Genomic DNA, 20,612 nt, shown 5'->3' with positions numbered 1-20,612 from the left:
TATCTTTGCAAGTAAAGGGGACATGCTGCTGTTGAAAATGGGTGGGAAACCGCGGCTCTATATGGTTTCTGGATCCAAGGGGGCCGTGTAGGAAGAACTATAAAGAAATGGCGACGAACTGCGAAGAACAGGGGAGAACGACAAGAACCCTAATGCGGATCTACTGTATGGAGTGGCAAGGACTTACTGGCATTGATGGGATGCGGAGGTCGCCGCCGTTTCTCTGGACCGACTCAGGGTGATGCAGCGGCCGAGGTTGATGAAGACGAGAGGCGCGGCGGCGGCGGTGGAGCTCGAGCTTTCGGGCGTCAGAGGAGGAAGACGATGGAGGAGAGGAAGTGAACGAAGGCTTATGGGCCGGGCCTATTTATAAGGCACGGCTGATGAATGGGCGCGAGAAACGAGGAGGCCACGACGTGATTATCTTGCCACGAAAACGCCTCGATTTTTGGGATAGCCATTAAAGATAAGATCCGTTGGGATATGACAGAATAAAAAATGAACTTAATGGAAGATGACGTCACGGCGGGTTACCAAGAATCCAGAAGATGGCGTCACTGCGGGTTACCAAGAATCCAGAAGATGACGTCACGGCGGGTTACCAAGGATCCAGAAGATGACGTCACGGCGGGTTATAACTTTCGCACAAGTAGAAGCCGGAAGATTTTCTTTCAAAGGGATTGAAGATTGACATGAACCGGTTCAAATCAATCTGGGGCCTAATGTTGAGGATATAACCATTAGAGTCACCCGCCCAGGAGGGGCCGGGTTACGTCATAATGATCATCACGTGAAGCCCAGTACCAAGCTTGTGGGTGGCGGATCAATAATGGGCTTAAGACCCGGAGGCGGCTTAAGGACCGTAGTGATAACCCGACGTTATGGCAAGACTTGTAATGTAAGGCAGGAGTAGTTAAGAGTCCGAGCCGGATACTGTTATAAGCCGGCCGGGACTCTGAGGGCCGCGGGGCGTCAACCTCTCTATATAAAGGGACGACCCGGCGGCGGTTCAGGGAGAGAGACAACAGATCGAGAACCGGGCATAGCGATTAAGCTCCCTGGTCATCGAAACCCTAAGCAATACCACCTCAACTGGACGTAGGCTTTTACCTTCACCGTAAGGGGCCGAACCAGTATAACCCTCGTGTTCCTTGTCCCGTTTAACCCCTTTAAGCTTCCTAGCGGCGATGGCTCCACGACTAAGTCCTAACACGAGGACATCTGCCGTGACAATTCCACGACAAAAATGGTTATATTTATGGTTGTTTTGACATATTTTTCAAACTCACATGCGCTTGTTATCAGAAAAATCGTTTCAGCCTTGACGGACAATGCCGTGTGGGTTCGGGTGAGGATTTGAACAAATCTTCGATGTGTGGGGATTTTTGTTTGAAGAAGAAAACCACCAAGGAAACAATTGCATGTCCATCATCACACTTGCAACTATGCATGACAAAAACTGTCTACAAGCGAAAAAGATATTCCTTCCATTCCAAAATATATGGCGTTCTTGACTTTGCATGATCTTTGATGCACGACTTTAACCATTAATATATAGTTCATCGGTTTCTTTTTAGTCTGCATATAATATTTGGTCAAAGTCAAACATTGTGAAGTTTGTCCAACATTATAGAAAAAATATCAACATTCACAATATAAACTCAATATTATTAGATGCATCATAAAATTAATTTTTAGACCATATAACTTTAGTATTGTAGATGTTGATATTTTTTGCTATAAATTTGGTCAAGTTTACGTAGTTTGATTTCAAACAAACCTTATATGCACAGTAAAAAGGAACGAAGGGAGTATCGAAGTACATGTATTGAACATGTATAAATGGAATCGTCATAATTGTCTTGCAAAACAATTTTATTTCATATGTCTTTATACTAATTTTATATAGACATTCATTATAGCCAAAGTTATGTGTCGAACGGTTGTGACCCCCTAAAAACACGTTTGGATTATATCTAACTAACTCATGGATAAGCACGATCGACTTTTCCAAACGCCCACACTCCTGAGGATATCTGTTACGGAGTGGTTTTCACCTTAGACATGCAACAGACGCGCAGCAGATCTAGACGCGCCGATGGATCCTATCGGAAAATTCGTCACGGACTGTTTGAGCGATCTGCTCCATCTTCTTGCCTCGTTCCTCCCCTTCCACCGCCGCGCTAAACCCTCGTCGCCCGTAGCACCAAGCGGCGGCGCCCCACCCCCCTATCCCTATGAGAGCCGCGAGCGCCCGATTCCGCGGAGAAGGTCGGCAATGGCGTCCTCCGGAGCCGGCGGGAAGTCCTCGAGGTCCGCCATCGTGGCCGACACGGCCAGCGGGCACCACCTCCTAACCATCCACGGCTACTCCTGCACCAACGTTCCCACCGGACAGAAGATCAGTTCCCAGCCCTTCCAACTCGGCGGCCACCGCTGGCGGATCGACTACTACCCCAACGGCATAACCTCAGCGGTCGCGGATTACGTCTCCCTCTCCCTAATCCTCGCTGAAGATGTCAAGGCGGCGGTGAACGCCAAGCACAGCTTCTGCCTAGCCGGGGAGCCGGAGCAAAGGCAAGTCGGGCGGCTAAGGTCCGCGCCGGTGGTCACATACTCGTCCAGGGGGTGTTGCTTCTTCAACCGCTACTCCACCTTCATCAGAAGGGAGGACCTGCTCAAGTCCAAGAACCTAAAGAACGACTCGTTCACCGTCCGGTGTGATATCGTCGTCGTCCATGGTTACCGCGCCGAGGAGGCTTACGTCTCTGTGCCCCCATGCGACCTGCGGAGGGACCTTGGCAAGCTCCTTGAGACCGAGAAAGGCACCGACGTGGTGTTCGAGGTTGATGGCGAGACCGTCGCGGCGCACCGGTGTGTGCTCGCGGCCCGCTCTCCGGTCTTTGCAGCTGAGCTCTTCGGACCAATGAAGGAGGGCAAGGCCGACGAAGGCGGCATCGTGCGTGTGGAAGACATGAATGTGGAGGTGTTCAAGGCGCTGCTCTGTTTCGCGTACACAGGATCGTTGCCTGAGATGCACAAGGAAGAGGAAGACGTCACCTGCCAGCATCTGCTCGTCGTGGCTGACAGGTTTGACATGGGGCGGCTGAAGCTGATATGTGAGGAGAAGCTGTGTGGGTACATCGACGTAGGCACGGTGGCAACTATCCTTACGGTGGCTGAGCAGCATCACTGTGAGGGGCTGAAGAAGGCGTGCTTCGATTTTCTTGCCGCTCCGACAAATCTGAGGGCCGCCTTGGCCAGTGACGGCTTACAACATCTGAGTGCGAGCAGCCCGTCTCTTATGGCTGAGCTCATGACCAGGTCCTTGCAGCATTAGCTGAGTGATCGATGTCGACTGGTAATGAGCTAGCTGTCTTAGACTAACCGGGAAGTGCATTTGTAATCAGTGGGCATAGAGTGCTCAGATTTTTGGCAACGGTAACTCATGGGTTCAGGTTTATTGTCATCAGATATTTCGCTTGTTTTAGCATCAATCTTGCATGGTTTCTGAATGTCATGGCTTCAGGTCTTTGTCATCAGATATTGCGTCGGTTTTGCATTGGATGTTTCTTTACCTAATTGGCTTATGTTATTATCACTTAGTTCTTGTGCTACATGATTTCACCTTATCTTTCTGTGAGATGCAAGTAGTTCCACATTATTCTGTCAGTAATGTCACGCTTGCCAATTTATCATGGATTACTATTTTTCAGGTAGCTGTGTCAGTTGAACCTCAACTGGACATGTTGATGTTGGTTGTCTCGTTATATTATTTCCCTGCATTCAGGATGAGAAGTCAAAATTGTTTCTTATCCAAAAAAAAATTGTTTCTTATCTATTTTGCCTGTTAATCAACAACTACATTGTTATCAGATAGCTTGATCATTTTATCGATCAACATTACTCCTGTAAATTTCACACTTTGCATTCTCTTTGTGGGTTAAATTTTAAGGTTTGACACTAGCTAGCTGGAAATGAAGAAAAGTTGTAACCCTATGCCTGTATGAAAAAACAGTTGGAAATGAAGAAAAAGAAGAGATTTATTACCCAAGAACTCTGCAGGATATGGTATAACAATCAATACCCACACCCTCATGGATTTGGTGATTTCGGAACAGAAGGCATCATGAAAATTCTCATCAAATCAGTTTGCTTCTAGGATTGTTGTTGTTGGTAATGTGTTGGTACATGTTCAGGACAACGTTTTGCTTCTGTTTACCAGAGGAGGCGTAACTTTCGTTAAGGCTAGTCATATTACAAGATATTTTCACGGGGGATGCTACCTCGACTTAGAAAATTAGATATCCAACATTATTTTTTCATGACCTACACGTGGTCAAGGCTGCCTACACAAGATTTGCTGTTGTGTATCAGATTTGTAGTTTGGTGCAAAATAATAATAGTACTGAATTTTCCCTCAAAAAAAAATAGTACTGAATTGCAAATAACTGACACCATGGACTGGCTTTACTCAAACTTTGAGTGTCAAAGCTATATTAGGCAGTTTCATCTGTGCCAATTATAGACATTATGCTGGTTTTATCTTCCATTTCTATTCTTTCTCACAGAGGTTTCCATGCATGGTTGATTGATTGAACGTCAAGGATTTTGTTTAATTTCTCTCTAACTTCAGCACCGGCAAAAAAGACTTGAGTATAATGCTCAGTCATGTTGGAATTTAAATATTTTATTTTTTTATTTTCAAACCGATATGTGGTTTATTGAGTATTGATGCCCCGGTCCTCATGATAACTCATTTTCCGGTATTGATTTGGTTTTATGAAGGTATGAAATTCTTCCAAGTGCAAATTCCCATTTCAGAGCAGCAAACAGAGGTTCTCATTTTATAGAAATCCTTCATGCGTAAGTAAATTAACTTGCAAGTAACTAACTAAATTAAAAAAAAACACCATGGACTTCGCGGCAGACGTCCGTGAGGCGGAGTGGCACTCTCCGGCGCCGCTACAGGTGATCGGCAACCCCTGGCTGATAGAGGCGAGGGTGTCCCGATCTTTCGATGAGGTGATAACTATCGATTTGGTGGAGATGACTTTGACGATCCGACTACAACGTGCACGACGTTGCGCCTTAGCAATCGCTAAACCAACTCCAAGAGGTTATTGACCACGCCGGAGCACGATCAACCTGACCACGAAGGTCTATTCCTGCAAACAATCGAAGAACAAGCAAGAATATGATAAAGCAATCTGAATATTACGAATATATATGAAGTATTGATAATGGTGGGATCCGTCAGCGGTCTTGGTCTGGTCGTTGGACACAAACGAAGTACACGAAGTTGCAATGGCTAACTTTTAACTAAACAAATCCCAAGCAAAAAGCTACTAGATGTATCTACTTATATAGGAGCAAGGGGTGGAGGCCAAGGAGGTGGGAGGACGTCCCAAGGCAGCCTAAAACCAACCCTAGGTCGTACAAGGCTCATGGGCCCAAGTGGAGGTGATGCAACACCTTTGGACTTGTTGTTTGACTCGGATTCTGCTGCAGCGTCAGATTGTTTCGTCCATATCTCAACGCTCCAGACGAATTTAAAGGTGAATCCAATTGGGTTGGAAAGAGGACGAAATCTATTTTCCAACAGAAAAAGAATCACCCAATTCGGAGTCTGTATGAAAAAGTTATTGGCGTTTTGAGTCAGGTATGTCTGTGCAGTCCGAATCTGAATCCAGAACGTGAGAGACTTGGACTCTATCTTCTCTTGGCCCAAAAGTGACGTGAGAGGACTTTTTGAACAGAACCGAAACGTCTCCTTTTCCCCTATCTTCATATGTGGATTGTACAAATGTCCCATACACCTGCAATTAGACAAAACACAAAAGTGTGTGAAGTATTTTTGTTCTGGATAACATAATTATTGAATAGTTTGCACTAGAAAACACCTGACAAATATGCATGTATAAAATATTTTTGGTCGTATCCAAGGTAGTCATGTCCTCATCATCCTCTCCTTTTTGAAAATAAAGCTGTCCTCGGCGTTGCTTAATCTGAATTGTGGCTAACAAAAGAGATAAGGTGTACATGTTGTATATGTATATGTCATCCATTTTTACTTCCCATGGATTTTGCATATATGACACATGTATACATGAGTAACTTTCATAGTTAATAAAATATAAAGCCAAAATATTATCACAAGAAGTAGAAGGCATGAAAGTATTGCAACTCAGTTTGCACATATAAGTGAAGCTCTTATTGATATGAAAAGATTGACAATATTCATCATTAAACCATCCCAACATTGGTGAATAAACCTTACTTGCATCAAATTTAGATGCTACAACATGCTTAAATAAGCAAACATGCAATAAGTCATTTGACACAGAATCATCACCAAGATTAGAGGTCATATCAAAATGATTAAACATTGGTTCTTTTGCATCAACAGTTAATTCATTGGGTGCACTCAAAATTGTTGGTATTTCAGTTGTTTGATCACATGACGCATTCATGACAGTAACATGATTCTCTAAAATAGGTGATGCGCTCAAATCAACAGGTAACTCAACACATAATGTATTCAAGTTAACTAGGCATGCATCATTCTCATGTGAAGTTATATCATCAATACCTTTACAGTTACCTTGTCGCAAAGATATAGCTGATGTAGGTACGGATGATGGCAATGTACCATACTCTTGAGATGATGTCGCACTCACAATCTGAGGTGTGGCTGCTCTAGTAGGTGCAACGGTGGAGGAACCAAACGGTGGTGGTGAGCATGAACTAGAATAGTAGTTGTTGTAGTCACCCAATGCATCCTCCTGTAACTGTCTCTCAAAAGTATAAGCACGAACATACATACCAGTAATGCAACGAGGAATATCCTGAAATCGTGCCTGCATATCATGGTTCAAACCACCAAAAAATCTATTCATTGTATCATCCTCAGATTCTTCTATGTCACAATGATGCATATAAGATTTGAACTCTTGGTAGTAAGCATGAACAGTGTTATTGCCTTGTTTAAATTGTTCAAATTTGCGAAGCAATTCACGACGATAGTAAGGAGGGAAAAATTGTTGTCTCGTTACATCTTTCAAATCTTTCCAAGTTGTGGATTGGTTATCAATGTTTTTCTTACAATGCACACTCCACCAAACAGAAGCAAAACCAGTAAATGCTCTAGTGGCAGCTCGTACTCGCTCAAGTTCAGAAAAGTCATGATGACTAAAAACTTGTTCTACTTCATGCTCCCAAGCTAGATAAATAGCGGGATTAAATCTACCCTTAAATGACGGTAAAGAGATAACCTGACCATGTGCTTGTGTGTGTTGTCCCAACTCTCGTGATGGTGATGATGTGTCCGTCGTCCAAGAACTTCTATCTCCGGAACCTGTCATGATTAGTAGAAACAAGAAACAAAATTCGAGAATAATGTTCCGATGAACTACTAGGATGTGATTGTAAAGTGCTCACAGTAAAGCAAATATCAACATCTTACAAGTTCTTACCATGCGGCAGGTGGTGACAGGCAACTAGCGGTGTCAAATAACTTAGAAGATTGTGTAAAGCGATTGCCAGGAGAACGTACGTATACACGGTGTAGAAATATGTGGAGCTGGGTTGGCTATATATGGTATCAAAATATTAGCAATAATCAATTCAAAGATGCAATATTGAATAAACGCTCAACGACGGTACTGTGCTGGTCCTAGGCTAGACCGGAACTAGAGACGCGAGCCTAGAACACTAATAAGGTCATGGCATAGCACAACTAGCATCAATGAAGGGTACTAAGTAGCTCTGGACAGCAAGATATAAGTGAAGATCACAATGGCAGTAAAGATAATGATGAAAAACAATTGCCAAGCAGGATATACAACAACTCTCTCCAACTTTCCTCTTGAAAAGTTTGAGCCAATTTTCTGATAACATTTTTCAAAGAATGCTACTAACTCAAGCTTTCCAATGCAAAAAGAATAACTCAATTCCGAGTTGATATAAGGAGTCAAAGAATTCTGAAACTGGGTTGAAAAACTGGAATAAGTTGTGTCCGCGAATTTCGGAGGGCAAAAAGACCTATTTAGGAGACGATTTTGAGGTGTCAAATATTGAACTAGTCTCTGCAACTATTTAGATGTGGCTCGTCGCTAGCTTTCATTTGAGTACTCGCGGAGCCAAAACGGACTTCGTATGAGGAAGTTATGCCTGTTTTACTGAACAGTGCACAAAACAGATTTCAATCCGAATTCAACTACGAGATTGAGTCTAGATAGATCCGAATTTTTTTATTCTCTCTTTTTTTTCCTCACACACTTTTTTTCTTTTTCTTTCTCTCTTTTTTTCTCTGACTTCTTTTTCTTTTTTTTCTCTCTTTTTTTTCTCTGTCTTTTTTTCTCTCCCTCTTTCCAAGACAAACTAGATAAGATGCAGATTGGATCAAGCGAAGATGTGAATGACCTCAACTATGATTGACAATGAACTATGGGTAGCACGTGGTGAAAATTGATGGATGGTATGGTGGACAGCGGAAGGGATAATGATGCAGCGGCGACGTGACACAGAACTCGAAACTCTAAACGAACTAGACCCTAAGACCAGCAACTCGACACGACGATGCAACCGATAATTCAATAATGCAAACAATGAAAAGAAAATTGCAAAGGCTCAGACTGGCTTGGACAAAAGGATGAATAGATCTAACTTTTTGTGGCTTTTTCTTGGACAATAGGTAAGAAAATAAATCTAATCTAGGGGAAACTGGAAATTCTCACCGAGCAACCTGAAAACTGATACCACTTGATAGAGGCGAGGGTGTCCCGATCTTTCGATGAGGTGATAACTATCGATTTGGTGGAGACAACTTTGACGATCCGACTACAAACGTGCACGACGTTGCGCCTTAGTAATCGCTAAACCAACTCCGAGAGGTTATTGACCACGCCGGAGCACGATCAACCTGACCACGAAAGTCTATTCCTGCAAGCAATCGAAGAACAAGCAAGAATATGATAAAGAAATCTGAATATTGTGAATATATATGAAGTATTGATAATGGTGGGGGTCCGTAAGCGGTCTTGGTCTGGTCATTGGACACAAACAAAGTACACGAAGTTGCAATGGCTAACTTTTAACTAAACAAATCCCAAGCAAAAAGCTACTAGATGGATCTACTTATATAGGAGCAAGGGGTGGAGGCCAAGGAGGTGGGAGGACGTCCCAAGGCAGCCTAAAACCAACCCTAGGTCGTACAAGGCTCATGGGCCCAAGTGGAGGTGATGCAACACCTTTGGACTTGTTGTTTGACTCGGATTCTGCTGCAGCGTCAGATTGTTTCGTTCATATCTCAACGCTCTGGACGAATTTAAATGTGAATCCAATTGGGTTGGAAAGAGGACGAAATCTACTTTCCAACAAAAAAAGAATCACCCAATTCGGAGTCCGTATGAAAAAGTTGTTGGCGTTTTGAGTCAGGTATGTATGTGCAGTCCGAATCTGAATCCAGAACGTGAGAGACTTGGACTCTATCTTCTCTTGGCCCAAAAGTGACGTGAGAGGACTTTTTGAACAGAACCTAAACTTCTCCTTTCCCCCTATCTTCATATGTGGATTGTACAAATGTTCCATACACCTGCAATTAGACAAAACACAAAAGTGTGTGAATTATTTTTGTTCTGGATAACATAAATAGTTTATTGTATAGTTTGCACTAGAAATCACCTGACAAATATGCATGTATAAAATATTTTTGGTCGTATCCAAGGTAGTCATGTCCTCATCACTAGCGCCATAACCATGTCGTGGTTGACGTGTCGGGCTCTGACCACGATGGATCCATCGCCGACCTCACATCGATCGGTGACGTGCAGGATGTCTACTCCACCTCGATGGTGACCGCACATCCACTCCGAGGGGCTCAGACGGCCGCCGGATATGGACACGGCCGGAAGACAATCATGGGGACGTTGGCTTGCACAAGCGCCAACAACTCATGAAATGCACACTCCCCTCCCCTGATAGTTCCATAAAAGCCTAAGCTTACATACACCGTGGTTGGGATTGAAAGCTAGATCAGTAGTATCTTGGCATCGGAAATCTATGAGCTTTTCAACACCCGATACGACCTTACCTGCAATCAACACTCTCATGGAGGTCCAACCGCTCGTAGAAATCACCAAGATCCTACGGGCCCATCCCCTTCGATCCTTCGCGAGTCACCTAGTTTGCATCAGACACATACGCCAACTTGCATGCAAAAACCGGTCGTCGCGGAGAGGAAACTTGTTGCAACCAATGATAAGACTTGTGATGAGAAACTGCTTGTGATCCTATCCGGGGACCTATAGGGACTCAGCGGCGATGGATCGATGAGAGGAGAGGTACATATAAATGCTAGCCGCATATAGTGGGAGAGTTGATAAGTATGTCCCTCAAATCAATAGGTCCTTCACCACAGCGAAAATCATAATCTCATACTGGGTTCATATTTAGGTATTTCTATAATTTTGATTTTTTTTTCTAGCATTTATAGTTTCTAAAAACCATAATTGTAAGGATAACTATGCACATGGCAAGACACAACATGTGAAGTTTCTAAAAATATAGTATTAGATCGCTTGTGGCCCGTGGTCAAATATGGCAATAGTCTTTTTTGGACACAAATATGGCTATAGTTTCTTTTTAACACAAATATGGCTATAGTTGTTGGCCGAATTTCACATGTACGTGCGGTTTCTCACCCTCAACATGCATGGTTGTTTTTGACAATTTTTTAACTCGTTGATATATAGTACTTCCTCCGTCTCAAATTAAGTGTCTCAAACTTAGTATAACTTTGTACTAGAGTCTAGAGCTAATACAAAGTTAAGACAGTTATTTTGGAACGGAGGGAATATATATATGGCTATAAAGGATTCATGTGGACCGTCACGTGAATCAAAATCGTTTCAGCCACAATTGACGTGTGGAGATTTGGGCGAAATCTTCCAAAGGATCTCCTTCCTCCTTTCGTCTCCCCTAAGCGTACGAGACGATAATTTCAATCCACAATCTCACCTTAGTACGATGTATCACATGCACCGTTGGATTGCATCATCTTTTTAATCTGTGCGGCTTGCAGCGCAGCAGCGTCGTATATATATCAAAATCGAACTTGCAAGAAACCATCCTACGCACAGTTGTTTCGTTCACCGCCGCCCGGCGCAAAACCCTCGCCCAACAGCAGTAGCAGCAACAAACGACGCCCCGTCTCATCTGCGAGATCGAGTTGCGACTTGCGAGCACTGGATCCCGAGGAGTAGGCCGGCAATGTCGCCGTCGAGGTCTGCATCCGCCATCGTCGCCGACAAAACGGAAGGGTACCACTTTCTCACGATCCACGACTACTCCCGAACCAAGGGCGTCCCCACCGGCGAGGGGATCGGTTCCCAGCCCTTCACAGTCGGCGGCCACCGTTGGTGCATCTACTATTACCCCAACGGTGATCGCTAGGAGGTTGCGGACTATGTGTCCTTCTCCCTGGAACTAGAAGAAGATGGCGCGACGGCGGTGAACGCCCAGTTCAGATTCTGTTTCGCGGGCGAGGAGGAGGAGGCGAAGCAGGCGGCGTTGCTGGCGTTGGCATCGGTGGACGAATTCACCTCCAGGGACCGCTGGGTGTGTACAAAGTTCATCAATAGGAAGGTCCTGGAGAACTCCAAGCATCTAAAGAACAACTCGTTCATGGTCCGGTGCGACATCGTTGTCATACACAGCTACCGTTCCGCGGACAACGCTGTGACCTACGTCTCCGTGCCCCCATGCGACTGGTCCCAGGACTTTGGCGAGCTCCTCGAGACTGAGAAGGGCGCCGACGTGGTGTTCGAGGTTGGCGGCAAGACCGTGGCCGCACACCGGTGCATCCTCGCGGCCCGCTCGCCGGTCTTAGCTCTTTGGACCAATGAAGGAGGGCAATGCTGCCGCTTCTGGCGTCATGCGCTTGGAAGACATGGAGATGGATGTGTTCAAGGCGCTGCTCCGTTACGCGTACGCGAGCTCACTGTCACTGCAGGGGATGGCGAACGACCACGTCACGTGCCGGAAAATTCTTGTCGCGGCAGACAGGTATGGCACGGGGCTGCTGAAGCTAATCTGTGAGGAGTGGATCTGTGAGTGCATTAACGTGGACACGGTCGTGACCATCCTGGCGCTAGCCGAGCAGCACCATTGTGAGGGACCGAAGAAGGCGTGCTTCGATTTTCTTGCAGATCCGGCGAAGCTCAGGGCGGTCATGGTCACCAGCGGCTTCCAGCATCTGTGGGAAAGCTGCCCTTCTCTTATGATGGAGCTCATGGACATGTGCTTGCCGCATTAGGTGAGTGATGGATGATGCCCATGAGTGTTCCAGCAATGGTGAATCTGGGTTTCTAGACTAATATGTAGTAATCAGGAAGCTGTTTTAGTTTATCCGTGCACCTTTCCTATAGCTTGTTAAAGATCGAGATGAAAATTTAGCCACGTTTTGCCGAATTCACCTCTGTGAGGGGTGGTGCGTACCCTATATTCATCCAAAAATAGGACATGGAGAGCCCCAACGCCACTCGATAGAAATTGGTTCAGGATGTGAAGCTTTATTATATTTCCTTCTATCGAAGAACTACATGGTTCATCGAACATCCATAGTACTTGTATCACGCAAAGCCGTCCCACACCATCTGACAGTAGTGATGCGGGGTTGTTGAGTGTCGTCACACGATAGTATTATGAAATTGTGAGAATTAACTTCTTCACACCCTCGGCATGAAAAAAGTATAATCAACCGTCAAGTCCATCTTGTTTGGCTTCACAAATCCTTGTGTTTAGAGTGAGAATTTCCTCAACATTTGTTATTTCTCAATGTCACCCACATGCACAAGAGCCTGATTCTTCCACACGTTTATACAAAATTGAAGTCCAATGCATAAATTTCTCAAATATCTTATCAAAGCTATTCAAAACAAGTAACAAGCTAAAGACCAAAAATTGAGTTCATGATCCACCCAACGCTGGGCAAACAGGCAACAAGCTCAATGTTGGGCAAAACAAGTAACAAGCGTGACTTGGCTTGACAATGATGCTCATGATCCACCCAACGCTGAAACATGACAGAATGAAAAAAAAATACTTGGGCTGACTTTTTTGTGCCTAAACTCGACTTACATGCATGCATCTACCACTTCCGGAGCCGGGAAACAAATAGCGCCAACCAGTCCATCTCTAACAACACGACCTTCCGACGATTAAGCCCATCAAAACCGTCAGGCAACTCAAACTCCTCCATCTCTCCTGTCTCAACGTCAGCTACGTAAATCTGCCTCTGACTATCCTTAAGTAGCATCGTTCCACTCTTCTCTCCTAACAATCTTAGGTATATTTTCTCTGGCCTTCTTTTAATCAGACTAGGTGGTTTCAACTCGACAGTGCGCGTGGTGAGCCACATGGCCTTGGCAACAGCACCATTCTCGCTCTTTCTTCCATCTTGCCGCGTGCAGACCTTTAGCTGGAGGCCTGGTCTTGACAGAAGTAACACCAAGGGCGTCCCTTCAGCGGTGACCGCAAGTTGTGGGTCCTCATTGGTTTCCGAGTAAGTTGTCCTGTCCATGAACATTGTCTGGGAGATGTGAAACGTCTCCATGCCCATGTCAAGGGAGTAGTCAGGATACCAGTTCCGGACGCTCCAATGCACCTTACCACGAGACACAATGGCGTCGGGATGCTTACAGTCACGGATCCCTCCAGCTGTGTCAAAAGTTAATTTTATAGGCTTACTCCACCTTGACTCACTGGATGAGAACATATAAAGGCTGGGCGGGCCGATGATTAACACTTTAAAGAAGGTCGAGTAGCCCGGTTGCAAAGACTGTTGCTCTGCGCTCGACGAGTAGTCTGTGATAGAACTTTGGATCGGATAGGTTAGATCATTCCGGTGAACCTACCTTCTGTCTGTCCAGACGAGCTCGATCCAGTGCCGGCCATGGTGAAGTAGGGGCCGGTGACGATGTGGACAGAGAGTGAACGGCGGCGGTGGTGGAGCTTCCCGTGAGCACCGCGCTAACCCTAGATCGGTAGGGATTGTGGGTGGGGATTGTGGCAGCGATTAACCTCGTGAATAGCGCCCCGGCCCCCACCTCTGTTTATATAGCGCGGGTCACAGGGGCCCACCAACCATGGTTTGGTTGGGCGCCCCCGATCAGGGCGCGAGTCAGGGGCCCGTTCGACCCGTTGGGCTCGAACCGGAGAGAGATCAACCTAACATTCTCCCCCTTGATCTCAACTTTACTTTTAACTTTATACTTTCTAGTTTATCTGTTTCATCACATATTGGTACATAGAGCATGTTTCATCGTCACGGCTTAATTGCCGTTAGAATCATACAGCTACAACATACTTTATGTTCAGAAACAAATTCTGTTCCTTTTGGGCCTATCCAGAAATCATAAGGCTTTCCCTTAAACCCATGCCGGCTAAGTGTTCCTTGAACACATTGGGTGGTAAACCTTTCGTTAGCGGATCCGCAAGCATATCCTTTGTCCTTATATGCTCGAGACTTATAGTTTGATCCTGGATTTTATCTTTCACAACATAATACCTTATCTCTATTGTTTTGGCAGCATTACTCGACTTGTTGTTGTGAGCATAGAATACTGCGGGCTGGTTATCACAGTACATCTTTAGTGGTTTGTGAATGCAATCTACCACTTTCAAGTCGGGTACAAATTTCTTTAGCCATATCGCCTGCCCCGTGGCTTCGAAGCATTCTATGAATTCTGCATACATCGTGGATGATGCAGCTATCGACTGTTTGGAGCTTTTTCATGAAATAGCTCCCCCAGCGAGGGTGAATATGTATCCTGGCGTGGATTTTCTATCATCTCTGTCCCCCGCAAAATCTGCGTCTGAATACCCTTTTATCTCTAGGGAATCACTTCTCCTGTATATTAGCATGTAGTCCTTCGTGCCTTGCGCATAACGCAATGCTTTCTTTACCATCTTCCAGTGCTCTAGGCCTGGATTCTCTTGATATCTACCGAGTACCCCGGTGATAAAAGCTAAGTCAGGGCGAGTGCACACTTGTGCATACTGTAAGCTGCCAACTGCCGAAGCATATGGTACTGCTTTCATTTGATCGATCTCATACTGGTTCTTGGGACATTGGAATTTCCCAAAACTATCGCCCTTGACTATTGGAGCAGGTGTGGCTTTACTCGCATGCATATTATACTTTTTAAGAATCTTTTCTAAATATGCCTTCTGAGATAGTCCTAAGACTCCATTGTTCCTATCTCGGTGAATTTCTATGCCCAAAACATATGATGCTTCACCAAGATCTGTTATGTCAAAATTTGAGGATAAGTATTTCTTTGTTTCTTGTAGTAGACTAACATCACTACTAGCAAGCAGGATATCATCCACATACAAGATTAGGAAAATATATTTCCCATTTTTAAACATTGCATAAATGCAATTATCCTCAATATTTTCTTTAAATCCAAAACTTTTAATCGTTTGATTAAACTTTAGATACCACTGCCGAGAGGCTTGTCTTAATCCATAAATGGATTTTTTCAGGCGGCATCCCATATTTTCCTTGTCTTCCATGATAAAACCCTTGGGTTGTTTCATGTAGACCTTTTCTTTTAAATCACCATTCAGAAATGCCGTCTTAACATCCATTTGATGTAACTCTAAATCAAAATGAGCAACTAATGCCATTATGATTCTGAAGGAATCCTTACATGAGACTGGAGAAAATGTCTCATTGTAATCTATCCCTTCTCTTTGTGTAAATCCTTTTGCCACGAGTCGTGCTTTATACTTTTCTATATTCCCTTTAGAGTCATACTTAATTTTGTAGACCCATTTACACCCTATTGTTTTTGCTCCTTTGGGAATTTCCTCTAAGTCCCAAACATCTTTGGAACTCATCGATTTCATCTCGTCTTCCATTGCCTTCATCCACTTCGATGAATGAGGGCTTCTCATGGCTTCTTCATATGAGGTGGGATCTTTTTCCATATGAACCATTTCTGTGTTATAAACTTTAAAGTCAGTAGAAATAGCTGACTTTCTTGGTCTTGTAGACCTTCTAAGGGCCTTAGTTTCTGGCACATTTTGTGCCTCAACTTCTGGCACTTCTTCTAAAATTTGCTGTTGCACCTCCCTTTCATGCTCAACAACGGGTTCAGTCGGCTCCTGACGGACAGGTTCCGGGTCTTCCCCCATAGCTGTCATGGGTGGAGTTGCAACTGGTAGTGAGAAAAATGGCTCCTGAATCATCGGATTAGGTGCATGGACCTTTTCTCCTCAAGATCAATTTTCCGAGCTACCAAGCTCCCCCTCATCATTTCGTCCTCTAAGAAGACTACATGTCTCGTTTCTACAAACTTTGTATATCTGTCTGGGCAGTAGAAACGAAAACCCTTTGATCTGTCTGGATAGCCAATGAAGTGGCAACTCACTGTTTTGGGATCTAACTTTGCAATGTTTGGATTAAACATTTTGGCCTCATCAGGGCACCCCCACACCCTGAAGTGTTGTAGGGAGGGCACCCTTCCTGTCCATAGCTCGTACGGTGTTTTGGGCACCGACTTGCTTGGTACTCTATTGAGAATGTGAATGGCGGTTTCAAGCGCCTCCATCCATAACCCCAATGGCAAGTTGGAATAACTCATCATGTTGCGCACCATATCCATAAGTGTACGGTTGCGCCTTTCAGCTACTCCATTTTTTCTCCCAGAGTGGGATACATTAAAAGCACCTGAGTTATCATATCTTTTTCTTGCCAGAATTTCTCCCGCCATACGGGATTTTTGACATAATATTATGTCAACTTTACCCGTTACGCAGGTATTTTCCCAGACTTTTCCCACCATGCGGGTTTTATCACAATCATCTTTTCCCGCCATGCGGGTAATTCCCTGTAAGGGAACATAAATGCCAGAATTGGCTCTTTTGACTGCATATTCAATCATCAAATTTAGGAATAAATCTGAATGCTCTTTGGCACACATGCTTTATCCGACATTGGTCAAATTAAACACGCATGTTGCTTGTTTCATCTCAAATCATGTTGACTGAAAAATCTTCTTCATAGAGAGTACATGAAAGACATTCATCAACCAAGACTCTCAATGATATATCTCTTTTCTTTTGATGCCATTCTTTAGAGAGAACATACTCCCTCACGTTATGACCTTTCTCGGTCATCTTTCGGGTCACAAGTACCCAGCCATTCACTTTCACGAATGAAAGCATGGAAAACTTTTAGTCTAAGAAAACTTAGCCAATAATCAATAATAATGGGCATAAAAATAACCCTACGTTGGTCTGGTTAAAAGAAATGCACATTAAACTTTTGAAACTTTCTTTTATATTCTAAATCACCGTTGCCGCAGAATTAGAATAAACATCATCCTTCCACATTAATTCCATATCACCGTTGGGCGGAAAAGGAAATAATGCATATAACTCATAAACAATGTGATGATAATATTTCTATTAAACAACTTTGCTAAGAATTAATCATCATCATCAACTTTATTGAAGCGGGAACAAGAAATATACATTTCTCTAGTTCAAGAGCATTTCTTGATCTTTATCCGTTCTCTGAAAATTGATCACTTTGATACAAAATTTATCAGAGATTTAAACTTTGAACATAAGACTCATAGAATTATAGCACTGTTATCATCAACGTTGGTCAGAAAATAACAATACTATATTTTACTTTAAAACAAATATCTTTCCTTTGTCATAGTGGAAACTATCTGCATCTTATTTCACCCACAGGGGAAAAACATTGCTAAGAACATCTATTCAAAAACAATTCTGTACTCTTTTACTCACTAAGCAATTTTAACCGGTCGGTTCAAAAATGCATTAGAGAAGCAACAATTTAATCTTTTACTTTAGTTCTATTCACTTCTAAAAGAGCACCTTTAAATTTCAATAATAAAACATGATCATGTTATTAACAACGTTGGTCATAAAAATAACATAATCATATTCATTAATATTCACTTTAACATGCTCTTAAAAACTTAATTCTATCTAAACTTTTATTTTCTTTGTAAAAGAGCACTATTAATTATTTACGCAGCGGAAAAATATGAATAAAAAATTCATGAACTTTTTACTTTTTACAGAAACATTTCTTTGATCAAATAAAAATTCATGAACTTTCTTTTTCTTTTCAGAAACATTTCTGTCATTTTTCTATTTTCTAAACAAATATTCGTTGGAAAAAATGTGCATAGAAACTATATATAAGATCTGCCCAAAAGCTGGACAAAATTCATCAAAACTCTGCTGTGTAACAAAATAGCAGAGAAACCCCTTCTTTTTGTGGTGTATGCAGCCTACAGTCTGCTACTGCGGGCCGCGTGGTTGTGGCCCGAGCGACGCGGCCCACGGCCTGCGCGCTGCGGCAGCCGGCCTCAGCCCAGCGCGTGGGCTACGCCCGCGGCGGCAGCCTTGGCTTCTTTTAAGCCCAGTGGCCCAGCAGCGGGTTAGGTTATCGATCTGGGCCGTCCGATTTCATCCGACGGTCGACCGCGCCTCTCGCTAGAACAAAAACGAGCAGCCCGGCCACCCTATCGAAACCCTAGTCTCCTTTCGATTCTTTCTCTTCGCCTCGCGCGCCCCCGCTCTCTCTCTCGCGCACTCCGGCGGCAGGCCACCGCGCCGCGCCGGTCGCCGGCGACGGCGACGAGCGCCACCGCGCCGCGCTGCGCCACGCGAGCCTCCTCCTTTTCCTTCCTCTGTTTCTCCCCGTCTCCCGCAACAGAGAGCGTGAGAGAGAGAGCAGAGAGGCACAGCTGGCCTAACCGATGTGGCGGATGGGGCCACGCCGGCCACCGGCGACGGCGACGAGCCGCGCTGTGCAAGCCTTACCTTTCCCCCTTCCTTTCTCCTTTTCACCCATCGAGCCGGCCTCTGTGATGCAGCGGGGTCGGGGCTCCGCCGGCCGGCGGCGGCGACAGCGCGCCACCGCGCCGCGCGAGCACCCTTTTCCCCTTCCCCTTCTTTTCTTTTTATTTCCTTCTTCTCTCTATCCACCGAAACCACTGAGAGAGAGAGAGATCAGCAATGCCAACAGAGCCCTGCTCTGCTCCTTTGTGCGATACAGCGGCGCCTCCCCCGCCCCCCTTGCCGGTGCGCGCGAGCTCCCGAAGGAGAGCGCGCCGCCGTCAAGCGCTTCGGTGGTGGTGCCCCTTGCCCCTTGCGGGGTAGTGTTCTTCGTCCCGGATCCTCGGCGTGCCGATGCGATTTGGGATCGAGAGGAACGGCGCGGCCGAAGCGGCGGCACAACTTTGCTTTGAGATTTCTTTGCCCTCTTTTTGCTGTTAGGGTTCTTTGGGGAGGGGAACTTTTTTCTTTGTGATCTATTTCAACCGAAAAAATCCTATACCCAACCTGTGTGATACCATTGATAGAACTTTGGTTCGGATAGGTTAGATCATTCCGGTGAACCTACCTTCTGTCTGTCCAGACGAGCTCGATCCAGTGCCGGCCATGGTGAAGTAGGGGCCGGTGACGATGTGGACAGAGAGTGGACGGCGGCGGTGGTGGAGCTTCCCGTGAGCACCGCGCTAACCCTAGATCGGTAGGGATTGTGGGTGGGGATTGTGGCAGCGATTAACCTCGTGAATAGCGCCCCGGCCCCATCTCTGTTTATATAGCGCGGGTCACAGGGGCCCACCAACCATGATTTAATTGGGCGCCCCCGATCAGGGAGCGAGTCAGGAGCCCGTTCGACCCGTTGGGCTCGAACGGGAGAGAGATCAACCTAACAGTCTGCACTAGTTAGGATGGTGTAGCTGCTTTCACGGAAGTCCAAATGTCCGCATAGCGGGGGAAGCACTTTGCACACGCCGGCAAGCAGATTGCACACGGCCAGATGAACAACAGACTTGCCGTACTTATAGCCAGCAGCAACGTTCGGGGAGAGGCGCACGAGAAGGAGGCCGCGGCGCGTAGTGAGCGGCTCCGCGCCGTCGAGGTTGCACGCGTCGGCGTTGGGGAAAAAGGAGCTGAGAGAGCGGCGGGCGAACACCGACCGTGGCGTCCCCTGTCCGGAAGTCGGGGTCCGTACGGTCGAGCCGTTTCGGGGCCAAGAACCCGGCGAGGAAGCGGCTCGCCCCATGATCATCCGGCCAGCGACGATGAAGGAAGGAGGCGTCGGCTACGAGGCGGCTCCAGCTCTTGCACGTCACGGCGCAGCGGAAGAGAGCGGCCTCGCCTTCCACGCGGACGAGGATCTCGCGGACGGCGTCCTCCGGGAGCGACACCGCCTCCGGCTGCGGCGCCGCCGTCTCGTCCATCTTTCGAGCTGTAGCGTGATCGCGTCTGCCGCGTACGTATGTCCGGCTGGACGAGGATCGATAGTATTTGCAAGGTTATGTACGCGATGTCAATCAAACTATGTTGCGTCCCGATCGATCCAGCTATAAATTGTGGTTTCCCACTAAAAATTGGCCGGCCCAGCATGTTGCATGGCTTGTGCTGGCCGAATTAGTACGGCAATTTTTAGTACGAAACCACAATTAGTTCATCGGCTTTTGCACGAGCCGACAGCGTCGACCTTCGCGAAGACGCGGAGCCTGCGCCTCCCATCAACTTACGGCTGCACT

General features: G+C 45.6%; 1 protein-coding gene and 1 pseudogene across 1 annotated transcript; both read left to right on the top strand.

The window, feature by feature from the left end:
* The first annotated feature begins 2,042 nt into the window (after window positions 1-2,042).
* LOC123142064 (BTB/POZ and MATH domain-containing protein 1-like) lies at window positions 2,043-3,605 on the top strand. The gene has a single exon (XM_044561087.1). The coding sequence runs from the start codon at window positions 2,099-2,101 to the stop codon at window positions 3,338-3,340; it is 1,242 nt and encodes a 413-aa protein (XP_044417022.1). The 5' UTR covers window positions 2,043-2,098; the 3' UTR covers window positions 3,341-3,605.
* A 7,347-nt stretch (window positions 3,606-10,952) lies between these two features.
* On the top strand, window positions 10,953-12,438 carry LOC123142063 (BTB/POZ and MATH domain-containing protein 1-like; annotated as a pseudogene).
* Window positions 12,439-20,612: the final 8,174 nt, after the last annotated feature.

This window comes from Triticum aestivum, chromosome 6D (genome assembly GCF_018294505.1).
Source record: "Triticum aestivum cultivar Chinese Spring chromosome 6D, IWGSC CS RefSeq v2.1, whole genome shotgun sequence".
Classification (NCBI taxonomy): domain Eukaryota; kingdom Viridiplantae; phylum Streptophyta; class Magnoliopsida; order Poales; family Poaceae; genus Triticum; species Triticum aestivum.
The sequence above is the reverse complement of the archived record's forward strand: the minus strand, read 5'-3'. Positions and strand labels throughout refer to the sequence as shown.

What these genes read in the sequence shown, in the direction of transcription:
- LOC123142064 (XM_044561087.1), top strand. Translation starts at nt 2,099, where the DNA reads ATGGATCCTATCGGAAAATTCGTCACGGACTGTTTGAGCGATCTGCTC.